This window comes from Eschscholzia californica, unplaced genomic scaffold, assembly GCF_041429995.1.
Source record: "Eschscholzia californica isolate CP2 unplaced genomic scaffold, dmEscCali1.0.p SCAF_3, whole genome shotgun sequence".
Classification (NCBI taxonomy): domain Eukaryota; kingdom Viridiplantae; phylum Streptophyta; class Magnoliopsida; order Ranunculales; family Papaveraceae; genus Eschscholzia; species Eschscholzia californica.
The window spans coordinates 51,749,582-51,769,493 of record NW_028238420.1 but is presented as its reverse complement, the minus strand read 5'-3'; the positions used below and the strand labels follow the sequence as shown (position 1 = coordinate 51,769,493).

Genomic DNA, 19,912 nt, shown 5'->3' with positions numbered 1-19,912 from the left:
TCTAAGTTGATAAGCTCAGAATCAAATATTTAATGTTTGAGATTGAGCTATAGATATAGTAATAATTTGGTAATCCATGCACATTAAATTTTGTACCTCAATTAGTTTAAAAGATTCTGAAATATAAATTGACACACAGAGTGGTAATCCATGAAATCAGGGCTATTTTGATTCTCCTCCATACAGGCAGACAATACCTACCTTGTTTAGCCCAAAAAAAATCACTTAGTTCTCAAAAGTTGTTGTTTTTTTCTAAAAAAGGTCTTATCATATTATTCTTTCTCTTTCTTCTCCTTTGTTCTTCTTCTTCTTTACAGATTTCCTTCAACTCTGATCTTGGTTATGGTAGACAGATAAGAGAGAGAGTAGAAAGATATATATAGAGAGAGAGAGGGTTAGAAAGAGAGAATGTTGCAGAGAGCTGCAAGTAATGCATATTCATGGTGGTGGGCTAGTCACATTAGAAAAAAACAATCAAAATGGCTGGAACAACACTTACAAGGTACTCTTTTTTTCATGATCTCTCTCTCTCTCTCTCTCTCTCTCTCTCTCTCTCTCTCTTAATGCATTATTTGTGAACTTCGATTTTTTTTAAATTGTCAGCGTGCCTCGAACCCATGACCTCTAAGGTGGAAGATTAAACTTCTTCCAAGAGTTGTTGGCGTGAACTTTGATCTTATTCAAACATGGGTTTTATGATTTTATCTAGTCTTTTTTTTTTTTTTTTGTTTCATGCACATTTTGATTTTGCACAAATAGGTTATCTATTCAAACATGGGTTTTATCTATTCTTTTTAGTTTGATTTTGTTCTTCAAGAAATCCATTTAGGAGTGTCCAAGTTTGTTTTTGTTAGATGCAAAAGAAGATGTTTTTATGGGATTTTTTTTATTATAAAATTTTCAATGATTTTGTGGGTTTTCACAGATATGGAAGAGAAAGCGAAATTCACATTGGATCTTCTTCACGACGAAGGAGATTCCTTTGCAAAAAGAGCGGAATTTTATTACAGAAAGAGACCAGAACTAATAAACTTCGTAGAAGAATCACTTCGAGCGTATAAAGCCTTAGCCGAGAGATATAATCATATTTCAGCAGAATTACAAAATGCCAACAATACAATTGCTACTGTTTTCCCCGAACAAGTTCAATTCATGGAAGAAGATGATGAAGATGGTTGTTCTCCAACTTCTCGACCGCCTTTTGATCTTACTAAAGTCGTAAAAGAACCTCCACCTCAACCTCCGAAACTAAATATCCCAAATGTTCCGAAAATCCCAAAGAAAGACGTGAAAGGTTTGTTAACTTTACCCACAAAGAGAGTTCAAGCTAAGAGTACTCCTTCTATGTCTACTCCTGTTACTAATTCTAGGATCACCAAAGTTGAGGCACTTGCTGAGATAGATAAGCTTCAAAAGGGGATTTTAGCTTTACAAACCGAAAAAGAGTTCGTTAAGGGTTCATACGAGAGTGCACTCGCCAATTACTACGAAATTGAAAAGCGAATAGGAGAAATGCAAGATGAAGTTTGTAGTTTGCAGGACGAGTTTAGTGTGCATACGTTTATTGAGGACGATGAAGCTCGAAGGTTAATGACAGCTACGGCTTTGAAATCATGTGAAGTGAGCTTAGTTCAATTACTAGATAAACAAGAAAGATCGGCCGAAGAGGCGAGAGTAGAGTGGAAAAGGATTCAAGAAGCACAAGAGAAGTATGAGAATCTGAAATTTGAGTTTCTTCCTAATCAAAAGGATCAACAAAATACGAGTGAGAAAGAAGAATCTTTGTCTTCTAACTCTAGCTGGAAAAATTTGGAGAAAGAAGTTGAAATATCAAAAGAAGAAATAGCGGAATTGGAGTCTATTCGTTTGAAGATCAAGGAACATTTTGAGACGGATATTGATTCGTCTCTCACAGTGACAGAACTTGCCGAGAAGATTGATGGACTTGTGACTAAAGTTATAAGTTTGGAAAGTGCACTTTCATCTCAGACTGCTCTCATAAAGAGACTAAGATCGGAAACGACTGAACTTCATACGAACTTGCATCAATTAGAAGAAGATAAATCAAGTTTGATTCAAGATTCTAACAACTTGAGTGAAAAGCTAAGGAAATTGGAGGTTGATCTTCATGGAGTTCGTGGTTTGAATAAGAATGTTGAAGATCAAAACAATAATCTTCAAACACATTTCACCGAAGCACGGTTTCATCTTGATCATCTAACAGAGAAGCTGCAGCATGTAAAACCTGACGATGAGGAGGAAGAAGAGGTTGAAACACCCACAGACTCGGAACAAACAAACCCGGACGTCCATGAAGTAAAAGACATGGCGACTCCAAACAATGATTCGGGGAAGATACAGACCGAGAATATCAAAACAGAAACGGATGAATACGCCGTTGATGGTGTAAATAACCATCAAGAATTTGAGGCGTCAAATACAATTGAAGTTCAAGAGAATAGATATTTAACCGAAACAGGAGGCAGTGATCTTGATGAATCAAGAGACAACGAAGAACAAGAAATAGACTGGCAGAAGTTATACTTACAAGAGTCGGAAGGACGAGAGAAAATTTTATTAACAGAATACACTTCTGTTGTTCGGAATTATAAGGATGCTAAGATGAAACTAACAGAACTTGAGAAGAAAAATCGAGAAGCTATCTTCGAAAGAACAGTTCAGTTGAGAGAATTAAAGAATGATAATGCCATTAAGGATGAAGAAATTCAATCTCTACGTCAAAAACTAAGCATGATACAAAGTTTTGAAGAAGATGGTTCAGAGAACAACAGACCTCATGATTGTCAAGAAGAAAGATCGATGAATTTAGATAACCAAGAAGACCGAAATCTTGAAACAACACAGATAGAAATAGAACTGGGTAAGGCGAAAAGTGCAGACACTTCAGCAGAAGAAGGGCAAGAAGATATCAAAACAATTGTAGTTCAAGAGCCTCAAGTTGCTTCAGCTCTTGAAGAAAAATTCAGAAAGGATATCGACGAACTTTTAGAAGAGAATCTTGAGTTTTGGTTAAGATTTAGTACATCATTCCATCAAATTCAAAAGTTTCAAACTTCAATCGAAGATCTAAAGACGGAGATATCTAAACTAAAAGAAAAAAAGAAACAAGAAAGTAGTTCAAGAGAGAGTAATTCAAAAGAAGGACACAACCGTGGAGATAATCATCGGTCGGACAGGTCACTAAAATCAGAGGCCCGACCGATCTACAAACATCTAGGAGAGATTCAAACAGAATTAACAGTTTGGTTAGAAAAGGGGGCACTGTTAAAAGATGAACTACAATGTAGATTCTCAAATCTTTGTGATATACAAGAAGAGATATCACAAGTGTTGAAGATGAATGAGAAAAGTGGCGATCATTCGGAGTTAACAAATGTTCAAGCTGCGAAATTTCAAGGGGAAGTTCTGAACATGAAACAAGAGAACCATAAAGTTGCAGATGAACTACAAGCTGGGTTAGATCATGTTAATAGTTTGCATTTAGAGATTGAGAAGACTTTGTCTAAGTTGAATGATGAATATAAGTTGGCAAGTAAGAGTCATTCTGGAAAGAATTCGTCGAGTGGTAAGCCTCGAATTCCTTTGCGTTCGTTCTTGTTCGGGAATAAACCCAAGGGTAGGAAAGCTTCGATCTTCTTGTGCATAAATCCAGCATTGCATAGACATCATAGTGGTGATTTGACAGAGAAACTTCCTTCATAATATTGGTTTCTCTTCAGTTCCTTTCTTTTTAGTCATTTTGATCTTCTTTTAGACTTGTTAAGAGGTTGTTAACTGTTTTTGTTTATAATATACTTATAATCAGATCTTTCGCCTTCTTCTATCTTCAGTTTTAAGTAGTAAACCAAGTTAAGATGAGTTCAATTTTAAATAGTAAGAGGTTTTATTAGAGATGGGGAGGAAGAACGAACGAATACTTACAATGTTAAAAAAACAGGGTCGATTCAGGAACCACCTACCTCTGATACATCTGATGTCATAGTTTTTCAAAGAGTACATTCAATATGGTCAACTAAGTATAAATTATTATCGTTAACTCTTTGTACAAAGTCGCATTTTCCCGGTTCAGGCTTAAAACTAGATAAAGATAATTCAGCCAGAGTACATAACAACCTTGCTAGTCTTTCTGCTTCATTCTTGCCATTCACTTTCCCACAATCTCTCTGCTTACTAATCACAGTTTCATTTTCGTGGTTATGAACAATAAGTTGCTTGGAATCTCACTTCACTTCTGGTGAATTTGTCTTTGTTTCTTTGCTTTCGATCTGATTATCGTCCACATCCATTTTATCATTCTCATCTTGCTCAACTTTGGGCAAACTCTCTGTTGTTTTCTTATCAATATCCACTTCTGGATCTGTCACAGATACTTTGACTTCTTGTCCACAATCCTTTCCGGTATCAACTGAACTCTCCACTTTCATCTCTTCTGCCGGTTTGACCTCTTCTTCATTAGTAGTCTTGACTTCAGGCTGACTCTCGCCTGAAATCGAAGATGTAGGAGCATTGACAGGAGGGGGGTTCTGCACGGTTACTGCAGGCAAGGGTGGAATACTAGGTACCGCAGGAGAGTATGTAGATGCTGGTGGTGAGGCTGAGGTCAAGCCCGTCCGAAAATAATGTACATTAGGACGAATACCCGAGTGATTAGGAGTTCCTCCGGGTCTGATATGAACGGCATTTTTGGATTGTGCGGCTTTTAGGAGTGATTGGACAGCTCCAGGAGGAGCAATACGGGCTCCGGCGGCAACTGCCGCTGCTTGTATCAAAGGATTGGGCCCACTAGAAGATTTAACTGGCCCAAGTATTGGTTTCTTTGTGGTTATTCGGGATTTCGGTGAAGTACTATTTGATGTACCTTTCGAAAGTGTTGAAACTGTTTGGGCAGGTGGTTGTGGAGTCTGAGGTGCAATACTGTTGCCAATTGTAGGTTTCTCATTCCTTTCCGAGGTAGCTGCAGGAGCAGCTGCAACTGCAGTAGAACTAGATGGTGTAACCAGTTTTTTCGCACCTGTTTCAAGTGCAAACCAAATTTATTCGTATTTCAAGCACGGAAAATTCTGGTGGTTGACGAAAATTTATGTTTGAAAAAGTTAACTGCAATCTAATTGTAGGGTTTCACAAGGTTAAATCACCTTGCAGTGAGGATTTTCTTCGTCTGGGTCTGGGGACATAATTGAAAACATCAAATATTTTCCTAATATTATCTTCGAAGTGCAACTATTTCATAAAAAATCACTCAAAAAACTTTGGTGATCTACGCTAAAAGAGTATCTAAGATTTCGAATAACTTAAACAGGTTTTATGTTTCGGACTTAAACTGTCTAAGAGGTTCACATGGAAATAATACTACCATCTGAGTCTTCGCCACCAATGAGGTTCGAAATCTTCAAATTTCTAGAAAACTCTATCGCTCATGCAATTTTTTGCAAGCCTACCCTTGATGTGTTAAGAAAAGTTATGGTGGATAGCCCAAACAACTAAAATAATAAATATAACAGTGAACGAGGCTCTATTTTACTGAAAAAAATCATCATACCGAGTGAAGGTGCTGCTTTTAAGCTATCAAACATTGGCATATCAAGAGCAAGTGAAACCGCACGTCGAGTTGCAAGCTGCGTCTCGGAGAGTTGTGAGTCTCCTAGGTTGCTAACCGCTCCTGAGTTCAAGTTGGCCTGGCGTTTCCTTAAGATAGCCCATCTCTTCAAAGAGCACTTTTTGATTAAATAAAACGGATAAAAGTGAATGCACGCACGCACGCACACACACACGCACACACACATATAAAGAGAGAGAGAGCGAGAGAGAGAGAGAGAGAGAGAGAGAGGAGGACCCAAGCCCTAATAACAATGAAGATGAAAGCTACAAAACCTGAGACAATTGTGAAGCAGTTCTATCACCCTTGAAATCTCCCTTGAGAATGTTCGCCCAATTCCTCTCACCACATTTCTGAACAGCTGCAATGAGCTCCAAATCCTCCTCCTCCGTCCACGGTTTTCTTTTTCTTCTCGGGGGTAGGCCACCAGCAGCGGATCCAATTCCATCTAACCCTTCTGCTGTTGTTGTTGAAGATGTTGGTTGTTTTTGGACAGAAACAGGCACTATGATATTTGTGCCCTTCGAGCAAGATGCATCAGGATTTCCTAATGGATCCTTTGAAGCTTGACCATTAGGTATATTTATAGTCAAGGCTGCCTCTATAGTTGATTGGTTTGGGGGACCCGAATCATCCGGTAAGCCGGAAGAAAGCAGTACCTGACCAACCAACAAAAAATGAACGGTAAGCTCAAAGAAAATAAACACTAGCATCAACATTCTGAAAATAAACAATAATATAATCTTGTTGGAATTTCACTAATATCTTTATGTGACTCAAGCCTCGAGAATTACAACCAGAAAGATGTTAACCATTAAAATCAAGACCAACAATTCACTGCAAACAGGATATGGAGTTTCCTACTTTAACACAAGCTGCGGCCTCCAGTGCCGCTTCATCACTAACAGGAGGAAAAGCTTCAAGCTCATACTCCAAGTCACTATCATCATCCTGTAATCAGAAAACCCAAAAAAACATTACAGAGAGCTATAACATGAAAACTTTAACTCTAGTCAATGGAACTTAAATAATTGGGTATAGAACATTTTTTTATACATTGTCAATCAAAAAACCTACGAAAGAAAAACTAATAATATCTTTTTTTAAGCTTGCATTGCTCAATTTTGATGCTTCTTAATACTTCTAACTTCCAGCAAATAAGAACCACTAATTTTTAACATTACCCAGTTATGAGGTTAGTAGATCTTATTACCCCATACATTCAATCAATGACCATGGAATCTGAAAAGTTCTTAGACCCTGTTGGTATCAGCGGAAACATCGTATTATGCTCCAAGGCCCCCTTTGGTATCGCCTAAAATATCCAGTTTTGCCTCTAGTAATGTTTATAAAAGTGATATCACATGGACCACAGTCCATTTAGTCCCCAAGGTCTGAAAATCTTTAGCTATCTACAAAACTACAACTTTAAGTTGTTTTAATATTACAAATTTTTTTTGACAAACCCCAAGGCCATCACATCATCACATCAAAGGCATGGATATATTAAAGGATGTAATAAGCACATCAATACCAAGATAATATCATTATATATAACATGTCAATGATGCATCACAAAGGTGGAATAAGATCATAAAACCGCTAGAGCAACGAGAGGTTGACCGTAAAAGGCCATGGAGAGACCCTCAGAGGTCTAAAAACTTTTGTACATCCTATTTTGGCAAATTAATGTAGGCTAACTAGAGCTAGGTGTGTCTGATAGCACCAGTGTAAAGAATAACTATCCCCAACTCATAAATGGGATGTGAAAACTTGGGAAGCTCCCCAAATTCCAACCAGAGCCTTTTTAGTTTCCTTCCGTTTCAGTTTTTAACAACTCACGCGACGGCAAGTGTATTCTAAAATTGTACTGAAAAAACAGAATTGAATGTTTGAAGCAAGCCTGAGTTCCAAAATATGTGTTACAAAGTAACAAAACAAGCCAAACATTATACTAATTATATAAATTACTCCCTCCGTCCCAAATTAAGAGTCCCATATTGGTAATCCAACTTATTTTCATATTTTTTTCTTCTTCCAAATTTACCCTTATTTACTTGACAACTTTTCTTGAAGCAATACAAGGATTATAATTTCCATTCTAGAATTACATGTAACTTTTCTTGAAGTAATTAACTTTTCTTAAAGTAATTGAAATATTACAAAGAAAAACCAACTTTTGTATTGGAAAATGTCAAATATCTTAATTAGCTTAATTAATGCACCATATATTAAAAATATCAAAGAAAGGGTATTCATGGAAAAGTAAGGGATTTTATATGATATATTAAGAATGAGACTCTTAATTTGGGACATCCAAATAAGGAATAGTGGACTCTTAATTTGGGACGGAGGGAGTATAAGACTTACCAATAAGTTTACTTCTTCTTCTACTTCTTCTGTCAATGTGCCACAATAAGCTAAATGTCGCCACAACATCTGATATTCTCGGGCATTAGAAATCCCTGTCGAAGTTTTCTTGACCAATGCATCCCAATCGATCTTCACGTCAGGAAATTGGGCGATTTCCCGAAGTACAGCTAGAACTTGTGTAGCAGAATATCTGTTAGCGATGAGAACTACATTATGATCAGTTGTTGAAATCACCCCAAAATTCAAATTCAGTTAATACCAATTAGTTACAAAATTCACTTAGCATAACAAGAGAGCATTTTAAGTTACTAAAATGCCATACCCACAGACAAGGAGAGTGAATGAGGTAAACTAAAACATCGACAACCGTAAACCTAATAGTCGTTCATTGAGGGTATCCAATTAGAGCACGAATTTTGACACTCAAAAGTTATTCTCAGAGCTTCCCAAACTACAGCCAGTATAGCAATGGCCAATTGCTATAACATTTCAGCAATGAGAATCAAATTAAAAAAATAAAACATCACAACCCATCGACTTTTTATCAACATTATCCAATTATACCAAATCCAATCCCAGAAAATGATGGAATACATGCAAACAGACATAACCCTAATCAAATTCATCAAATAAACAAAAAAAAAAGCATGAATTATTTAAACCCATTCATCAAAAAAAAAAGCTTGATTACCTCTTTAAAAGGGAAGCGGCATCATCTTCGCTGATTAAACCCTTCCTCTTCCTTGCATTGCTACTGTTAGCCATCCTAACTTTTTCTTTTCTTTTCAAATTACATGAATCAAAAAGTAAAGCCGCTAACCCAGATTAAGATAACAAATGGGTTTTCCCTAGGACGGGTCTCGGGATCTGTAGGAAACCCTAGGAATGAAGTACAAGTTGGGAAGGGAAAAGACTGATATGAAGAAGATAAGATAAACCCCCCTAGGAATCTAGCATTGACTGATTTCAGCTGTTGATTGAAGAGATTATGGAGGAAGATGAGAAGTGATAGTACTAATTCTGAAGTCACAAGACTGTGGTTGAATCTAGAGAGAGAGAGTGGAAAGACTAGAGAAAGAGTTGAAATCGACAGATAATCCAGGGGGTCTCAGTTGACTGACTGAATAAGTCGTCTCCTATTTTTTTTGTTTTGACCTTGACTGGAATGATCCCATTCACCCCCAAACTTCCATTTTTTTTTTTTTTTTTGAGGGGTTGGGCAAAAGACCCACAATGGGCCTATTAATAGGAACCCAGTCCGCGTCAGAAAAGAAATAAGAGGCAGGTCCATGGCATCAGGTCTCTTAGTTAAAAGACGAGAATCACCTCGTTTATTTTGGTATTTACTAATATACCACTCAGATCTAAAAGACCCATTAAGGAAAGAGACCGTTCATCTCCTTCTTTCATTTACTAAGAAATTTCATCCTCTCTCTCTACAAATTATTTGAAACCGGATCTTCCCACTCATCTTCCTCATTTCGGCTCCAACAAAATTCCATCGGAAAGCTTTAAATCTCTTCAACAAAGTCATTTACAACAAACAATCTGATTTGAAACAGTAAGTTTTTCCACTCTCTCACCATTATTACACAAAAAACCCTAAATCTGTAAATCTTTCATCTTTGTCTCTCCAAAAACGTTTCTTCTTAACTTTCTTGTTTGATTTGAGAATCTTTCTCGGTTGATTTTTATTTCAAAAACCTAAATCAAAGCAATTTTTGTTTGATTATTGTACAGGAACCCTAAAAATTTCTAGTTTGATTTTTTAACAACCCTAAAGCTGGAAAATTTATCCTCTTTCATTTTATTTAGGAACCTTAATTCTTAGAAACTTTCCAGTTTGGTTATTTAGTAAGAAACCCTAAGGTAGATTTACTCTCTCTATCTTTTTTTTTTTTTTTTTAGTGAAAGAAGTGATACCATATATCAAAATGTAACAATTACAACTTTAATTTAGACATAATTCAGAAGAACCAATAGACTTAGTCTAGGCAAACCAGTTCCAAGGATGCAAGTTCATGGGCTAGCGTGTTAGCGGTTCTCTTGACGCATGTGAAATGGACGTGGAACATAGAAGCGTATCCACGTAACTCGCTGAGATAGACGGTCAGATTCCAAGGGACCGTTGGATCAAAATCCATTAGGTATTCCCATAAAACCCTACAATCTATTTCGAGTATAAAAGACTCCATTCCCATCAGTTCCGCCGATTCCAACCCTAGTAGTACTCCTTTTATTTCGCTGTGAAGAGGGGAGATTGGGGCGAAGGTTGTTGTTGTGGAGAAGATGATGTTGCTCATCGAATCCCTAATCACCGCTGCTGCCGATCCTCCATTATTTCTATACGATCCATCTGTGTTGATTTTATAACTTCCTTGGGGAGGTGGAATCCACTGTTCTACCTGCATGGAGGGAAAAGGAGTTAGTTGCGAGCTAGGGTTTATTGATTTAAAATAAGAAATATCAATCTTTGTTGAAATCCAGCATCTGTTGATGTCGACTGGTTTATTGTTGAAGATGAGCTCGTTTCTGGATTTCCACCAGTTCCAAAGAATTGATGTGTAGGTAAGCCAAATATTATCTCCTTCTCTTCCTTTATTTAGTAATTCTTGTAGATTTCCAACTGGATCTTCTGTTAATTGTTGTAACAGTGGATCATTTGTTGCCCTAATTAGGTCTTTGAACTTCGGACAGGAGCCGAATAGGTGGTCCGAGCTTTCTGTTTCCCCTGTGTCACATAGCAAACATAGTTGAGGTACATCATTTAATCTCTTCCCAATATTGCTTTTTGTTGCCAAACTGTCATGGATAAGCCTCCAAATAAATATTTGGATCTTGGGAGTTATTATGATTTTCTTCCAGAATCGTTTCCAAGGGAAATTTTCTAATCTTGTTGGTAGAGATGGTAGCCTTTGAATTTCTTTATAATATGATTTGGGATTGAACTTCCCATTCTCTGTCTTCATCCACACTAATCTGTCCCTCGAGAATTCTTCATTGATATGTATATTTTGTATGGCCCTTATTGTGTTGATTGGGAAGTGTCTCTCCAATAGTTGATTATTCCATCTCTTTGGATTATAGAGTAACAGATCAGAGACCCAGAAGACATTTTGGGGGAGATTATGTGTTAAATTTGGTTTGAAACCCACCAAGTCTGGAATCCATGGATCATGTTCGATCTTAATAGATGAGCCGTCTCCTACGAGCCACAAACAATTATTTTCCATGGTTGGCCTGGCACTGATGATGGCCGACCATAATGGTGATGATGAATAGGGTTTAGGAGAAGTCCAAAAGTCATCATTCTTGAAGTATTTTGCCTTAATAAGTTTGACCCACATAGCATTTGGAGTTGTTAACAATCTCCAAATGAGTTTGCCTATTAGTGACTCATTCACCTCCTTTAAAGACCTGATTCCTAGTCCCCCTTCACTCTTTGGTGAAGAAATAATGTCCCATTGTAGAAAATGGATCCTCCTTTCATTGTCATTGTGACCCCACCAGAAATTACGTTGATGCCTTTCCAATTGTTGGATAATTCCTTGAGGTACTAATTGATAACTGAATGGGTATGTACAATATGAATTCAATACGGATTTTATTAATACTGTTCTTCCGGCTTGAGTGGTAAATTTCTGTTTCCATCCTGATAATGCCGATTGATATTTGTCTATTAACCATTTCTGATTTTTGATTTTGTTCCCCGGCTTGAGTAACATGGAACCAAGATACTTTGCTTCATCCGTCATTTCTGGAGCTTGTAGGTCGGATGTGAAGACAGCTTTTAACTGCTGGGGGACCCCACTGCTAAAGAATAAAGACGATTTTGAATAGTTGACGGCTTGACCTGAAAAGTTAGAGTAGGATGTCATCATTTCTTTTATTACCTTTAAATTGTCCATGTTTGCTTTGCCAAATAGAATTAGGTCATCAGCAAATAATAGATGGGAAATAGTAGGGCTATAGTTATTTATTTTGTAACCCATGTACAAATTTTGGCTTTCATAATGAGAAATGATGAGAGAGAGGGCTTGAGAGGTTAGAATGAATAGGTAAGGGGACAAAGGGCACCCCTGCCTCAGGCCTCTAGAGGCCTTAAAATCGCCAATTATCTGACCATTGATCTTTATGCTAAAAGTGGGCGTAGTGACACAAGACATTATTAAATTCAACACTGTACCACTGAATCCCGTTGCCTTGAGGACTGATTCCAGAAAAGTCCAATTGACTCTATCATATGCTTTGGCCATGTCCATTTTGAGGCAGAAATGACCTTTTTTTGACTTAGAGTTTTTCATAGAATGGAGCAATTCTTGTGTAATTACTATATTATCAATTATCTGTCTTTCCGGAACAAAGGCATTTTGATTCCAGGAGATGCATTGTTCTAAGTAAGGTCGGATTCTATTTGCCACTATTTTTGTGATGAATTTGTATAATGTATTGCAAAGAGAAATGGATCTGAAATCCGAGGCGAAACTCGGATTCCGACATTTGGGGATTAAGGCAATAGTAGTAAAATTGAGGGATGGAGAAATACGACCTGTTCTGAAGATCTCCTGAATATAGTCCACTAATTCTTGACCTAATATGTCCCAATTGTGTTGGAAGAAGAAACAAGGGAATCCGTCTGGTCCGGGACTTTGGAGAGACCCCATATGCATCACTACCGCCTTAATTTCCTCGAATGAAGGAATCCTTGAGATGTCGTTCAAAGATTCAGCCGATAGTATCTTGAAAGCATGCAGTATTTCCGTTGGGATTGAACTCACGGTACTAGAAGAAAACAAATTCTGAAAAAAGGCGATTAATTCATTGGCAATAGCATGTTGATCATATAGTTGTTCTCCAGTTTGAGTAGTAATACTCTGAATTCTGTTTTTAAACCGACGTTGTGTCATTGCCATGTGAAATGCTTTTGTGTTTCTATCCCCGTTCTGAGTCCATTTTGATTTTGCGCGCTGTTCTGCCTTTGATCTTTGAAGTTCTTCAAGCTGTATAATTTCTTCTTGTAAATTGTTTTCCACCAGCAAAATATTTTCCGAAGGTTCCAATTTTTGTAAGTCAAGTAATCTCTTCCTTAGTATCCTCAGCCTGTTTTTCACTGTGTTAAAGGTATTTTTACTCCACTCAAGTATGGAGTCTTTCACTTTGGCAATTTTTGAATGGAATGATCCCTCCTCTTTGTTCCACGATTCCTCGAATGTGCTTATATAGTCGATATGTTTTGTCCAATAAGCCTCAAATTTTGTTGACTCCTTTATAACCGGACCTTGTACCTTTAGTTTTAGTAAGATTGGGGCGTGGTCGCTGTTATACCTTGGTAAGTGAAAAAGACCTGCTTCTGGGTAATTTGATAACCAAGATGTTGTGCATAACACCCTATCCAACCTCTCCTTAGTGAGATGATGATGTGCTTTATTGTTTGTCCAAGTGTAACCCGGACCGTTAAAGCCAAGGTCCAGTAGGCCAGCATCTGATATAAAGGATTGAAACTGCGAGAGAAAAGGAATATGATTAGTACCTCCATATTTTTCAGTTGGAGAAATTAATGCGTTTAGATCTCCTATACAACAAATCGGGTTGGTACTAGAATTTATAAGCGTGAGTACAGAATTCCAAAATGGAGGTCTATCCTGGATTCTCGGGGGTCCGTATATGCATAGTAAATCCCAGGGATGGGTTGAATCTGACATTGTAATGGTGGTGTGAATAATATTGGGAGAACTAGAATGTACATTAAGTTCTATGTTATCTGACCAACAAAGTAAAAGACCTCCACTATAACCGATAGGAGGGACAACATAACGATTATTAAGACCGACTCTATTTACAAACGAAAGAGGAACAGTGGAATTTAATCGAGTTTCAGACAAAAAAAGTAAATCGGGTCTAATAGATAAAAGGAACTGAGAGAGTGTTTCTTTTGTCGGGGTGTTCCCTAACCCCCGACAATTCCATGCAAGTAGACTCATAATTCCATCGGCATTTGGGCTGCCGATGCCGCATCTTGTGTTTGTTGAGATGTCTCTCCTCTTTCCTGGCGTTTATAATGCCTCCTTATACGGATTCCTGGAGAGTCGTCCTTAGTGATGTCCTTCTGGCCTCCCTTGTGAATGAAGTTGTTCACTTCGGTTCGTTGACCGTCGGTGGGGAGCGAGATGTAAGATGGACAACTGCCCTCCGTGAGTTTTGTCCTTTTGACCTGAGATAGTGTTGACAGAAGATCACCAAAATTATTAGCAATTGAGTTTTTAATGCCATCAAATTCTGGATTGTGGTCTGTATTATAGACCGGACTGTCTCGACCAAAGTATCTAGGGTCTAAAATTACAGAATCCATCTCCCTTAATTGGCCCCTAAGGGTATAAGGGACTTTGAAGGACTCCTTAAATTTTGGTTCTAAAACTTTCATGACCATATTCTTGTGGTCATCAGTGACGGTCAATTTGAGAAGATCCCTGAAAGGCATGAGGATCGGACAGAACTTTATAGAATGTCCAATTATGCCACAAGACAGACAAAAACGTGGTAATTTTTCAACACGCAGTTCCACTAAAATTAATTTATTTGCGGCTAATTTTAGATAAACATGTTGGTGAAGAGGCTTTGTGATGTCATATTCGATCTTGACTCTCCCATATACTTTCCACTTTGTTGCCTCCTCCGGTGATGCCGGTTCATAAGTTCCTAATTTGCCTGCTAGTCGATTCACTGCTGTGGCTGTTAAATGTCCTTGTGGAATGCCGTGAAATTGCGTCCAGAACCAGGCTTTGTCGAAAACATGGTCTATAGGAGCCAAGTCGTTGCAACATCTTTGTATTAAGACGAGTTCTTCGTGAAGAACCCATGGAGAACTGTCAAGGGCCATGTCTAGTTCCGAAGCCGTTGCAAATTTCATGAGGAATACATTTTCAGTCACATCCGTGAGAGAAAATTTATTTGGTCCATGTATTACTTTCGACAATCGTTGTAAAGCTTGCCCTATATCAATTTTCCTTGGGCTTTGAAACCACACCACTCCACATTTGATAATTTCGTCCAGGTTTGGATTCAAATCTTCTCCATCAACCATCATTGTTGTCCGTTCATCTGTGGTTAAGGCGGCAAATTGTTGAAGGAATTGTTGGTCGGCGGCGTCCATTATCAGAAAGAGAGGAAGAAATCGGGTATTGTGAATGAATTCGATGATTAAAGAGACTAGATCTCGTGGATAAAAACCCCTAAAGGGAACTAAGAGAGATAAATAAACACTGAAACTTATGAAACAGGGTGTCGTTTCACCCCCTAACCGTCCAAAAACCGATGATAACTGCTAGTAACTGACTACGAATACCGTATTGCCGCCCAAACTGGTGGTGCCGGCAGTGCTAATAACTGTCTCCGCTCCAGAGCAAAAGTCCCGTTATCTTTTAAGGAAGATTACTCTCTCTATCTTAAACATAACCTAAATCACCATAACTTTCTGTTTTTGAAAATCTCTAAAAATGGTAAAATAACTTTTGTTATTGAAAAACCCTAATGTTCCTGGTATTTTTTCCTTAAAAAACCCTAAATTGTTGAGGTATGTAACTTAATATTTTTCAGTCTAAATTCCTGGTTAAATAACTTTTGTTATTGAAAACCCCTAAGGTAGGTTTATTCTCTCTCTCTCTCTCTCTCTCTATTCTCAAGGACCCTAAGCCCAAGAAAGAAGAAGGTATGCAACTTAATATTATTTTTTTCGAAGTAAATGTTTTTAGAATGGTACATAATCTTCTGTCCAGTAAATTACTTGATTCCTGGTAAAAATGTAAGAACCCTAAAGGGGTTTATACTGATTTCTCTACTTCCTATAAAGTTAGTTTCCTGTACATTTTTTTATTCCTAATACATGAAGTTATGCACTAGAACAAAGATTGATTTCTGGTAAAACATTTCGTGTATTGTAAACAGGTTTATTCCCAATTAATAACACACTGTAACTATCCCCATGTAATGAAAAAAATGTATGTCCATGAAATAACATTGAACTTTTAGTGTTAGTTATAATGTGTTTGTTATAATGGCTAACACAAATTTGTTCCTGGTTTATTTTGTTTACAGACTCCAGCTACGGAAACTACTGAAGTACCCGATCGATCTATACCGAAGAAACAATAGGAGAGAGTAATAAAAAGAAAGGAAAGTCCTTTCGACCTGAAGTAGGAGGAGCAAGTGAGATGAAAAACAGACCTTCCGACCTTGCGGCAAAATTGTCGAAAGGTTATAAGTATTTACAATACCTGGCAGCAGTTGAAGATAGTTTATTCTTAGTAAATAGATATTATAATGCACATTATATGTTATGTACAAGAAATTAATTTGTGTACATGAAATAATTTTATCCATAAATGTTCAGGAAATTGATTTGTGTACAGAAAATAAATTTGTGTACAAGAAACATATTTGTGCACAGGGAAGAAAGTTGTGTACATCGAAGAAAGTTGGGTACATGGAAGAATGTAGGGTTTGGAGGAGAATCCTCTAGTACAACCAGAAATGCACTTTCAAATAATACATATACCAAATATATCATTTGGGGAACAAGATATTATTTACTAACAAAGACAAACTTACATTCTTCTTGACTTGACTAATATGTATACCAAATGTACATTTTTTAAATTTGCAATACATAAGAAATTTCTAGGAAATATATTTGTATATAGGATATTTGATACTACAATCATTTATGTGTAATATACTTGTATTTCATTCTAACTGCTCTTACTACAATCAGAAATGTTCAGGAAATTGTTTTATGTACAGGAAATAAATTTGTGTACAAGAAACATATTTGTGTACAGGGAAGAAAGTTGTGTACATTGAAGAAAGTTGTGTACATTGAAGAAAGTTGGGTATATGGAAGAATGTCGGGTTTAGAGGAGAATCCTCTAGTACAACCATAAATGCACTTTCAAATAATACATATTCCAAATGTTCCATTTGGAGAACAAGATATTATATCTGGGAAAATGGAACAAGATATTACGTCTAAGAAAGACAAAGTTACATTCTTCTTAACTTGGATAATATGTATACCAAATGTTCGATTTTTTAATTTTCAATACATAAGAAATTTCTAAGAAATAGCTATTTGGTTGTGTACTAGACACTTTTGTACTGAGAATTTTCTTGTTTACTGGGAATTGTTTTATGTACTGACCATTTGGTTATGTATTAGACACTTTTTGTACTGGAAATTTTCTTGTGTACCTGGAATTGTTTTATGTACTAACTATTTGGTTATGTACTAGACACTTTTGTACAGGGAATTTTCTTGTGTACCGGGAATTTTTTTATTTACCGGAATTATTTTATGTATCTGATTTAAAAATACATGATTTTCTAAATATTCTCTTTCCAGATTTTTCTTAACAAACTTGTCATTTGTTTCTCATTCAAATTTCATTCTCTATTCATTTTTTTCTCCATATTTTCTACTCTTTAAATTTATACTTTCCTCATTTTTAGTAGTTTTTCATTTATTTGTTTCCATATATTTTTTTGGTAGTTTCCCATTGATTTGATTCTCTCCGTATTTTTTCTTCTTTTTAAACATATTTTCTCTCTCCAAACTTAACTTATTTCCTTCTCTCAAACATTCTCTCCTTATACGATGGACAATTATAGGATATTCTTTCCAAAACGTAAATTTTTTTCAAAGAAAATTTGTAAGACATTTTACTTTGTATTGTACATTTTTTTGTGTACTTGACACTTTTGTACTGAGAATTTTCTTGTGTACCGGGAATGGTTTTATATATTAGCCATTTGGTTATGTACTAGACACATTTGTACTGGGAATTGTCTTGTGTACAAGGAATTGTTTTATGTACTAGCCATTTGGTTACGTACTACTATACACTTTTGTACTTGAAATTTTCTTGTGTACCGGAAATTGTTTTATGTACTAGCCATTTAGGTATGTACTAGAGACTTTTGTAGTGGAAATTTTCTTGTGTACCGGGAATTATTTTATGTACTAGACACTTTTGTACTGGGAATTTTCTTATGTACCGGGAATTATTTTATGTACTAGCCTGGGAATTTTCTCTCTCCATATTTCCTATTTTTATTCTTTTTGTGTACCAGGAATTGTTTTATTTACTAGCCTTCCCAGTATCATAATCAAGTCGATCTGGAAATTTTTATATACATAAATGAAACAGTTTTGATTACAATGATCCAATAATTTCAATCTTACAAATCACTTAATAATAAAAAAGAAAACAACAAAATTAAGAGAATTTAGGAGAATAAGTATAGAGATCGAACACCCCAAAAATCATTTTGTTCTTAAAATTTGTTCTAAACCCAACACCCAAATTAAATTTTCAATCTTGAATTCAGATCTAACCCTCTCGGATCTTCACCCTAGAGAATAATTTTGATACAAAACTGTTGTTGATTTTAAACTTGTTGTACTGCTAGAGAGATAAAAAAAAAAACAGATCTAAACTTGGCGATGAATCTCTCTCTAAAACTAATGAATCCCTTTCCAAAATCATAACCTAAACTAGTTAGTGATCAATTCCTATAAAAAGAACGAATCTAAATCTAAGCAAGTCTAGGTCTTGAAGAAATTTTTGATTTGTGTTCATGAAGAAACCCAATCTTCCAAAAATCTAGATACAAAAGTAGTCTTGTTGAATCTGAAAAGTTAAGGTAAAGAGAGGAAATGAAGAAAATTGAGGAGAGATAATGGTGTAGAGAGAGAAACAGAAAATTAATGGCGTGGAGAGAGAAACTGAAAGTTGATGGCGTAGAGAGAGATAATGGAGCAGAGAGATAATGGAGCAGAGAGAGAAACTGAAAAGTTAAAAGAGAGAGAAATAAGTGTATAAAAAGCTTGGAGGGTGTTTAGGGCATTACAAAAAATCAAGTTGTCCTTTTTTTCTTGGGCCTACAAATTTCTGACCATTTGGACCTAAACCCTATTTTTTTTCTGACTTGGACTGCTGGTCCATTAGGAGTGAAATTTATGGATCTTTCACTCATTTATCCTTTTTTTTTGTTGAAATCCCCCAAACTTCCATTACTTCACCAAAAGAATGAAATCTCCCAATAATAAGTCAACTACTTCCGCCTAGATACCTCTCTCTCTCTCTCTGGATCTCTCTAAAGTAGCTCACCCGCCACGATAGATCTGTGGTTGTCGACTACAAAACATTTCGTGGCCGACCAACTATGAAACCCTCGAGGATTTTGGATTAGTTATGTTCTTCTGGTGAAAACTCTTATTAAAAGAGTTTTTGTTATCTTTGTGAGTGAAGTTTCATATTTATCATTTTTTTTTAGGATAAGGCGTTCACTATTAGCTAGATCTCTTTGACAAAGCTTTCAATCGAATGTCTTCGTATGACCAAGTCCTGTCCGAATCAATTGTTCCGGAGAAAAAATGTAGAGTGCTGAAGGAGTAAATGTGGAACTAGAATAGCGATTCACAATGACGAAAGTCTCAAATAAAAAAATGTGGATCTCAATACCACTAGATGATGTTAATGGGTCTGATTGTAATACATATAATCAAAGTAAAGGATGTAAACAATTAAGAATAGCAATTTAGAGATTTTGTATATCTATATACGAATGAAGAAAACAAGAGAATAAATCCCCAAGGAGGGATCTCTTCTAGAGGAGAGGCTTAAAAATCTTTACCAAATTGAACTAATTTAAGAGTGACTTTTGTGTCAGGAAGTATTTTAGAGATCTCCATAAGAGACAAAAAAATTTAGTTAGTCTCTATATTACAACTTTTTTTTTTTGATGAAAGATCTCTATATTACAACTTAAGAAAGAAAATCTTCATTGACACTTGACAACTATAACTTTTAGAGTTTTTTTAGAGTGTCCCAATGGAGATAGCTCTTCCCTTTGATTATATAAGCAACT

General features: G+C 36.3%; 2 protein-coding genes across 3 annotated transcripts; one reads left to right on the top strand and one right to left on the bottom strand.

Annotated features, from left to right (window-relative positions):
• The first annotated feature begins 234 nt into the window (after nt 1-234).
• Nucleotides 235-3,844, top strand: LOC147551620 (protein NETWORKED 2D-like). Its single transcript, XM_086669719.1, has 2 exons — nt 235-502; nt 926-3,844. The coding sequence occupies exons 1-2, from the start codon at nt 409-411 to the stop codon at nt 3,721-3,723; spliced, it is 2,892 nt and encodes a 963-aa protein (XP_086525845.1). The 5' UTR covers nt 235-408; the 3' UTR covers nt 3,724-3,844.
• Nucleotides 3,845-3,885: 41 nt separating this feature from the next.
• Nucleotides 3,886-19,636, bottom strand: LOC147551619 (uncharacterized). Of its 2 annotated transcripts, none has more exons than XM_086669720.1 (7): nt 19,015-19,636; nt 8,682-9,176; nt 7,988-8,180; nt 6,482-6,568; nt 5,893-6,276; nt 5,561-5,723; nt 3,886-5,032 (listed from the first exon to the last, which is right to left on the bottom strand). In XM_086669720.1, exons 2-7 carry the CDS (start codon nt 8,753-8,755, stop codon nt 4,242-4,244), a joined length of 1,692 nt encoding a protein of 563 aa, XP_086525846.1. In that variant the 5' UTR covers nt 8,756-9,176; nt 19,015-19,636; the 3' UTR covers nt 3,886-4,241. The 2 variants fall into 2 exon arrangements, with proteins under 2 accessions (XP_086525846.1, XP_086525847.1); XM_086669721.1 differs by having other exon boundaries at nt 19,051-19,209.
• Between the last annotated feature and the right edge of the window lie 276 nt (nt 19,637-19,912).

Coding starts and splice junctions, on each gene's coding strand:
- LOC147551620 (XM_086669719.1), top strand. CDS start 409: ATGTTGCAGAGAGCTGCAAGTAATGCATATTCATGGTGGTGGGCTAGT. Junction 503..925: donor GCTGGAACAACACTTACAAG/GTACTCTTTTTT, acceptor GGGTTTTCACAG/ATATGGAAGAGAAAGCGAAA.
- LOC147551619 (XM_086669720.1), bottom strand. CDS start 8,755: ATGGCTAACAGTAGCAATGCAAGGAAGAGGAAGGGTTTAATCAGCGAA. Junction 8,181..8,681: donor GCCGCTTCCCTTTTAAAGAG/GTAATCAAGCTT, acceptor CATCGCTAACAG/ATATTCTGCTACACAAGTTC. Junction 5,033..5,560: donor AAAAGCAGCACCTTCACTCG/GTATGATGATTT, acceptor CACTTGAAACAG/GTGCGAAAAAACTGGTTACA.